An 8332-nucleotide genomic window follows, 5' to 3' on the forward strand; every position below is an offset into this window, starting at 1 on the left:
TACACTGTGGGGGTCACCACACGCAACGTCACCTCAGAGGCAGAGGTTAGTGTGTGGGGTGTGGTGGTGGTGGGGGATGAGGAAAACACAAATATGATTTGTCTGAAATTATTATACTTGTCTGAATAAAGAGTGAACTTTGCCTTTCTTATTCATATTATTATGTGCTTTTATAAACCTCTTGTGAAACACTCTCTCTCTCTCTCAGATGATCCAGTGTCTGAAGCTGGGCGCTCTGTCCCGTACGACTGCGAGTACCAATATGAATGCCCAGAGTTCTCGCTCTCACGCCATCTTCACTATCCACCTGTGCCAGGTGCGCGTCTGCACCAACGCCAATGACAAGGTATGCAGCCTTCAACACACCTCTTACCCTCTGGGGTACACAACCTTATCTATGTCTCTGTGAGTCTCTTCTTTTAATAATCCAGATGGCGCTAAAGGCTTTTTGTGTCAAAGGGGTCAGGAATATTCTTTTGTTTTGTATAATTCTGTGATTCCAGAATGTAAGTCTTAATTTTTGTTGTTGTAGGATTTTTAATATCCTGATATCATTTTGGGGTGAGCTGCTCCAGGCATAAACCGTTTGAAAATTGGAATGCCGTTGGCACTCGTTTTTTTCACAGAGTGTCACACTCTCAGAGTGTTCAGAGTACACTCTTGGCACTCCAGCTGAAAAGACAGAGGAGCAGAGTGTGACATCATGCTAACTGAGAAAAACAAACTGTTTTGGTAAAGTTCCATAGCTGCGGACTTATCAGTGAATTACAGGCGACAAGTAGTAATTCAACAAAATCACTTCCAATATTCATCATTCTCACTGTTGAATCACAAGGACAACTATGTTGAAATTGGATGAAAATAGACACAAACCCATACAAAACTGTTTATTAATTCATAGACAGATGGAACACTCTTTTTTAACTACAGAGAGCCATTCCAGAGTGCCAGGTTGAATTTACGAACGCACCCTTGGAGTCTTCAGCGAGTTCTGGTCGTGTAGCTGTACAAACAGAAGGGCCTGTTTTAATCCCCTCCCCCACTGTTCTTCATTCCACCCAGGATGGAGAGACAGACAACCGACTGGCCAATGGCTCGTCTGACATGAACGAGTTTGAGACACTCACAGCAAAGTTTCACTTCGTGGACCTGGCCGGGTCCGAGCGCCTGAAGCGGACCGGCGCCACCGGAGACCGGGCCAAGGAGGCCATCTCCATCAACTGTGGCCTGGTGAGAATCTGCCCCACCAGCTACTCTTCTGCCCCTCTGGGGGGTAAAACTCCTCTGGGGCTCTAAGTATTGTAATCATTTCATAAGAACATGTAATTCCCCTTTTCCTTCGTCGCTCCTGCTCAGCTGACTGTGTCCTGGCCCCTGCATGTTTTCCGTGGGTGCCATTTAGGGGACCTTAGGGGCACCCAGGGCATCAATTTGGCAGCCGCCTATTCCTCAGTCTCTGCTCATAGCAGGGAATGTCTTGCACGACAGAATGCTCCGAGCTACCAGATGATGAGTCAAATGAAATAATATGTATGATCATAACAAGCTGCTTGTGCACATCCAAGTGTTGAAAAGGAGAGTTGCAGCCATGCTGTTATTATAAAAGTAAGCTGCAATTTCTGCTTCTCTATCCAAGTCCTGCCCTCTCTTTTAGTTGGATGACCGTGATATTCTTAATAACTGCTTTGGCTCTTCGGCTCCTGAAAATGAAATTCCACCTTCATGAGCACTGTGATGATATGTGTAGTAGTATGACATTTTAATTTGGTGTGCCATCAAATACTGGCAAAGGAAGAAGAAACGTATGGGGAAAAAAATACATTTATCCAACAAACTGGTATTTTAAAGTGGAGATTCAATGCCAGTCGGGTCTGAATAACTGTGTGTCAGAGGTGCCCGGGCATTGGGAGGGTGAAGTGTTGAGGGACTGACCCAGGCGTTACCCTGGCAACAAACTTTCCTCTGGCCAGTCTGTCATTCCACACCAGTGCCTCAAATCCACCTGTTGCCAAGGAACAGAGCTGCAGCGAGGGTGCCCCCTGGTGGTCAGATGGGTTAATGCAGGTCCACAAAGAGTAACTCTGTGTGTTTGTTTTATTGTGAGTATCTATGACAACTGCTGTGTGTTTGTTTGTTTGTTTGTTTGTGGTATTCACCAGCTGGCCCTGGGGAACGTGATCAGTGCTTTGGGGGACCGTAGTAAGCATTCGACCCACGTACCATACCGAGACTCCAAACTCACACGGCTCCTCCAGGACTCTCTTGGAGGGAACAGGTGAGTGTCTAGAGAAAGGGAGGGGGGTGTTGGCTAACAGGTAGTTGTCTCAGGGCATCCAAGGGTGAGGAGGTTGGGGGGGTTTGGGTTAGGGCTGGGGTTGTTGGCTAACAGTGGAGAGTCAACACCCCCCTCAGATGCCATGAGACACACTCACTCCTCCTGTGAATGGGCATTTCTGCAAACTGTCTTCTCCGGCATTGTTTGAAATGGATATGTGTCCAGCCTGGTGATTATTAACAATAACATAGCATCTGTTCTAACCCTTACAGTCAGACGGTGATGATCGCCTGCATCAGTCCGTCTGATCGCGACTTCATGGAGACACTGAACACGCTGAAGTACGCCAACCGGGCGCGGAACATCAAGAACAAGGTGGTGGTCAACCAGGATCGGGCCAGCCAGCAGATCAGCGCCCTCAGAACCGAGATCGCCAGGCTACAGATGGAACTCATGGAGTACAAGACGGTGAGATTGGGTGGGGGGGTGAGAGACAGAGAGAGGTGAATGAATGTAATGATCAGTAAAGAGATATGATCCAGAGTTTCCAACTTTCAAGGCTGACTTGGCATAGCAATTTTGAGATTGACCAAAACAAGTGGGTTTTCTGTTTTGTTTTGTCGTAAGATGCATTGAAGTCAATAGAACTTTTTTCATGTTGGCATAAGACGGGACATGCCACTTGCCAAGCCTGAAGGCCAGATCAGAATCCTTAGAACCGTGATTTTCGTTTGTGTGTGTGTGATGTATTTGTGTCTGTGATGTGTTTGTGTGTTCGGAGTGTGACATGTATTTATGTGTGCAGGGTAAGCGCATGGTAGGAGAGGACGGTGTGGAGGGTGTGAATGACATGGTGCATGAGAATGCCATGCTGCAGACAGAGAACAGTAACCTGCGCATGCGTGTGAAGGCCATGCAGGAGACCATCGAGGCCCAGAGCACGCGCCTCACGCAGCTCCTCAGCCAACACGCCAGCCAGGCTCTCAGCAACGCCGGTGAGTGCACCACGGACCAGTGCTTTCATGTAGCATGTATCCTTCTCTATTTAGATGCACTGGTGATGGACTCATTATTTGCTTTTGTTTTTTGTTTTGTTTTTGTAGGTGAGGGAAGCGAGGAGATTGGCAATATGATCCAAAACTACATCAAGGAGATTGAAGAGCTGAGGTGAGACTACACTTAAAAGCTTGTTTGCATGCCAGACCTACTGCCGTGAAGTTTTATTTTTTAAAGTTTAAAGTTTAAAATTTTAAAGTTTTAAATTCAGATTTATTAAATAATGCCTTTTCATATGTCTGTGTACATTTGTTAACTGAAACACTTTATCGTGCTCTGCCTGATCATATGCTATTGTCCTGTTGTCTGATTGGTTAGACTTGTGATCTGTAATGTTTTCTTTTCCTCTGATTGGTCAAACCCCTGATTTGTGATGTTTTCCTGCGCTGTAATTGGCCGGCAGGGCGAAGCTGCTGGAGAGTGAAGCGATGAGTGAGAGTCTGAGGCGGAACTTGTCCCGGGCCTCCACGCGCCCCTCCCTCTACGGGCCGCCCGGAAACTTCTCCTCCGCCCACGGCGCCCCCGAGAAGGAGGCCTCGGAGATCCTGGAGATCGCCAAGAAGGACCTGGAGAAGCTGAAGAAAAAGGAGAAGAAGAAAAAAAAGAGGTGTGTGTGTGTGTGTGTGTGTCCTTGTTTTGCCTTTGTCTTTCTCTGCCAAGTTCAGACAAGTGTGAGTACACCTAAATGGTCAAGAGGTGTGCGTGCGTGCGTGTGTGCGTCTTTCATCAGGACGGATGAGTGCATTTCAGCACCTAAGCGTCTTTACTGTTGTCAAAGTTAAGGTGTGTGTGTGTGTGTGTGTGTGTGTGTGTGTGTGTGTGTGTATGCATGTGAGGTCTCTTTTATCATGTTAGAACTGGTGAAGATGCATTAAAGCTGCCATGCAGCCGCAGGAGAGGGTGTGTCAGAGTGTGTTGTCACGATAAACTGTGTGTGTTGTGGCTAATAAGTGACTGGCGCCATGCCAGTTCTGCCCCCTTCACACCCCAAGCTTCTAATGATTTGTTGCCAGGGGGTGTGTGTGTGTGTGTGTAAGGGGTAATTTGTTTGAATGGCTGTAGTGATAAATGCTCAGTGTTACAGCACAATGATTATGCCACAATGATAGGGGAGGAAGATCTGAGCCAAGACTAGAGATGTGTGTGTGTGTGTGTGTGTGTGTCTGTGTCTGTGTCTGTGTCTGTGTCTGTGTCTGTGTCTGTGTCTGCGTGGTCAGCCTATTGTCAGACTTCATGGTGCAAAGTGGTTATTTTAGTATGGTTGAAGTACCTCACCCCACTTTTATCTGTCTCTCTCATCTTTTATTTAACTCCTTCACTCTCTCCTTCTGCTCTCTCGCTCTCCTTCTCTTTCTCGTATTCCCTCCCTCCCTTCTCCCCTCTTTCTCTCCCTCTTCTCTTTCTTCCTCCCTCTTTCATCTCTCCCCCCATTCTCTTTTCTTCCTCCCTCTCTCCCTCTCTCCATTACTCCCTCCATCACTCCCTCACTCCCTCACTCACCTGGTCTCTCTTGCTGCTGCTCTCTCCCCCTGTATGTGCCTCGCCCCTTTCTCACACACACTGAAGGCTTCAGCACCTGGAGGAGAGTCACTCAGAAGATCTGGACCACGACAGGTTTGCCCAGTCATGACCCGACGCCCCCACTCCCACTCACCCCAAACTCACCCCCGACCTGCACTGGAGTAACACCCCACCCCACCCCCATGTCTGTCTGTCTGTCTGTCTGTCTGTCTGTCTGTCTCCAGCTCTTTCCTCTCTAACCTTGATTCTTGTGGTATGTGTGGGTCTCCATAGAACAATCAGGGCTCATTCACTCTGTGGGTCAGCTGACTAACCCTGCAGAGTTTAACTTTTCACCTATAACCTTTGACCTCAGGGTGAGTTTGTGTAATCGCCAGGGCAGAGATTACTGAATACTCCTTGTCTTCAGTTCTCTCTGACCAGGAGAGGTGGGGTTTAACAACTGTAACTACTGGTGACTGTTGCTGCAGTAACTACCTGTACCAGTACTGTAGTCCTCAGTTACTATATATTGTTGTAGAACATGTGAATTACTGACAACAATGACTATCACCATGTATTACTTTTGCCTGAATAAGTGCAAACTTAAATCACTCACAATGTCAACAGTAACCCATTTACCCCATCAGTAATCTTCTTTAAAGTAATGCTGATTGATTTTACTCTTCTGTGAAATTCCCCATGATTGAGGATGCTTTTGGCACTTATGGCTAATGTGACTTACTGTCCAGCACCACTGCTGTGTGTGTGTGTGTGTGTGTGTGTGTGTGTGTGTCTTAACAATCTCACATTCTGTTTCCTCCTGTAGCGTGGTCAGAGAAGAAACGCCAGACAACGATCAGGAGAGGGAGGGGCATGAACGCACCAGTGAGGAGGCAGACGGGGTGGGTCAACATGGAGTGTGTGTATGTGTGTATTGGGTGATGTATTTGTGTGTGTGTGTGTGTGTGTGTGTGTGTGTGTGTGTGTAAAAATGTATATTTATTCATCTGTGTGTGTTTCACAGGAGGGCAGTGACCATGATGAAGGAGAGGAGAACGAGGGAGAGGATGAGGAGAGTGAGATGGAGGGGGAGGAGAGCTTAGAAGAGTCCGACTCTGAGTTGGACGAGAAAGGGGAAGGTCAGACATAACTCTGCTCATCTACTTTGTGCGTGTGTGTCGGACAAATCTGACTCTGAGCTGGACGAGAGGGGGAATTACTCGGCTCATCTATTAACAGTATAGTTTGGTCTATGTGTGTGTAATTTGTGTGTACGTACTCAAATCAGATTAATCTGATTGTGTGTGTGTGCGGATACTTAATCTCTTATGTGTCCTACAGAGAACTTCCAGGCAGACCTGGCCAACATCACGTGTGAGATCGCCATCAAGCAGAAGCTGATCGACGAGCTGGAGAACAGCCAGAGGAGGCTACACACACTCAAGCAGCAGTACGAGCAGAAGCTCATGATGTTGCACACCAAGATCAGAGACACACAACTGGAGAGAGACCGTGTGCTGCACAACATGGGTGTGTAGACGCAGACACAGCAGTACTTGCAGAAACTCGTGATGTTCAAGTTCAAGTTCAAGTATTTATTTGTCAGATGCACAGAAAAACACAGTGTCAGACTGGGCACTGAAATTCTTAGGACAAGACACCGCACATCAAACTACCATAGCATAACATAAAATAAAATAACATAACATATAAGTACTCTGAACTTAAATTACACATATAATACACGTATAATAAAACTTAATATACAAAATAAATATACAATACGCACACAGACCAAGTGTTACAGATCAAGATAATAGATCACCACCACAAGCCCGTAAACTTGAAGCCTGATATTAAAAATAGAGACCGTACAATACATGGTGTTGTTAAGGGAAGTCCTAAAAGAACAATTAGGCTTTCCGGCTGAGACCCTGAGTGCATGTGATTGGTGCTTAGGCTCGGTGGAGACGTGTACGGAGGAGAAGGCGAAGAAGATCAAGGTGGAGTACGAGCGCAGGCTAAGCTCGATGAACAAGGAGCTGCAGAAACTCCAGTCGGCCCAGAAGGAGCACGCCCGCCTACTGAAGAACCAGACCCAGTACGAGAAACAGCTCAAGAAACTACAGCTGGACGTGGGAGAGATGAAGAAGACCAAGGTGTGTGTGTGTGTGCTGAATAATTAGTGCGGTATGAGGACACGGCTCAAGAAACTACAGTGTGTGTGTGTGTGTGTAGGTGTGTCAGTATGAGTGTGTATGAGTGAAAGACACAGCGAGTTCCTTGCTGATGAAGAACCAATGCATGTGCGTGTGCGTACCTGTCCCCTAGCTTTTTCATTGTCACAGTGACCCCCATGTGTGTTCTGTCAGGTTGGCCTGATGAAACAGATGAAGGAACAGCAGGAGCGGAACCGTGCCAATGAAACCAAGCGGAACCGAGAGATCGCCACGCTGAAGAAAGACCAGCGCAAGCAGGAGGTGAGCTAGAGAGCCCACATCACACAACTGACACATGAACCCCACTGAACACCACACACACGTCATCACACAACTGACACATGAACCCCACTGATCACCACACACACACAGGTATACTGATTTTCTGGAGGCATTTTGCCCTGTTTAACTTCTTTGTGGCAACAAAGACTGTACTCATGGAAAAGCATGCTGAATATTAAGGTAATGGTGTTGGAACAGTCTGCTGGTATGATGTGCTGTACAGCTACACTCACTCACTCGCTTGTCTCTCTCCTTTCCTCAGCATGTGGTGAAGCAGCTGGAGGCCCAGAAGAGACAGCATGATCTTATTCTGCGCAGGAGGACAGAGGAGGTGAGAGACACTGTCCCCATGCAGAGCTTAGCCTAGCCCACCGTACCCCATAACTCCACTACATCAACACCTAGCCTAGCCTAGCCCACAGTACCCCTTCACACCACTGCATCTGCACTTAGCTTAGCCCACAGTACCCTTTAACTTCACTACATCAACACCTAGCTAAACCCAACAACCCAGTCAGCAACTGATCAACGTGACCAACGCCATTAAACATCTGCCTTCCCATAATTGGTAGCCTAGTATATGTGCAGTCGAATTCTCTTAGCACTGCGGATGTCGTTTCCTTGACCTCAATGGGAAACATCATGAGGTCGAGGAAAGATGGACTTAGGAAAAGTGGTTAAGGAAAGATGATGACCCATCTTATCCAACTGCAGCCCTAGCCTAGCCTGGCCCAGAAGTATTTCATTACTGTATTGCCTCAACACCTAGCCTAGCCTGGTCTAGCCCTCTGTAATATGGCAGAGGCTGTCTGAACGCAAACTCACTTGGAACAAGAAAGAGTAGACCAGCTGGTTCAACTTGTATGTATTGTAACTTGTAACGTGAGATCAAGTGTGTGGTGTTCTTTTCCTGTGTCAGGTGACAGCACTGAGGCGACAGGTGAGGCCGGCCTCAGGTAAGCCGAGCCGGAAAGCGAGTCTCCCAGAGCCCCATCAG

At 47.3% G+C, this 8332-nt stretch overlaps 1 protein-coding gene across 1 annotated transcript in view; it reads left to right on the forward strand.

Moving 5' to 3' along the window:
* Positions 1-8332, forward strand: part of LOC308375555 (kinesin-like protein KIF21A) — a 40611-nt gene that overhangs the window by 20984 nt on the left and 11295 nt on the right. The window contains exons 4-19 of the mRNA XM_080851721.1: positions 1-45; positions 209-346; positions 1063-1230; positions 2160-2275; positions 2548-2743; positions 3081-3270; positions 3379-3442; positions 3735-3938; positions 4898-4945; positions 5661-5736; positions 5859-5973; positions 6176-6364; positions 6794-6993; positions 7207-7314; positions 7598-7666; positions 8255-8329. The exon at positions 1-45 is cut by the window's left edge and continues 105 nt beyond it. Coding sequence (XP_080707847.1) covers positions 1-45; positions 209-346; positions 1063-1230; positions 2160-2275; positions 2548-2743; positions 3081-3270; positions 3379-3442; positions 3735-3938; positions 4898-4945; positions 5661-5736; positions 5859-5973; positions 6176-6364; positions 6794-6993; positions 7207-7314; positions 7598-7666; positions 8255-8329 — 2001 coding nt within the window. The remainder of the gene's footprint in view (positions 46-208; positions 347-1062; positions 1231-2159; positions 2276-2547; positions 2744-3080; positions 3271-3378; positions 3443-3734; positions 3939-4897; positions 4946-5660; positions 5737-5858; positions 5974-6175; positions 6365-6793; positions 6994-7206; positions 7315-7597; positions 7667-8254; positions 8330-8332) is intronic.

Source organism: Sprattus sprattus (genome assembly GCF_963457725.1).
Source record: "Sprattus sprattus genome assembly, chromosome: 14".
Classification (NCBI taxonomy): domain Eukaryota; kingdom Metazoa; phylum Chordata; class Actinopteri; order Clupeiformes; family Clupeidae; genus Sprattus; species Sprattus sprattus.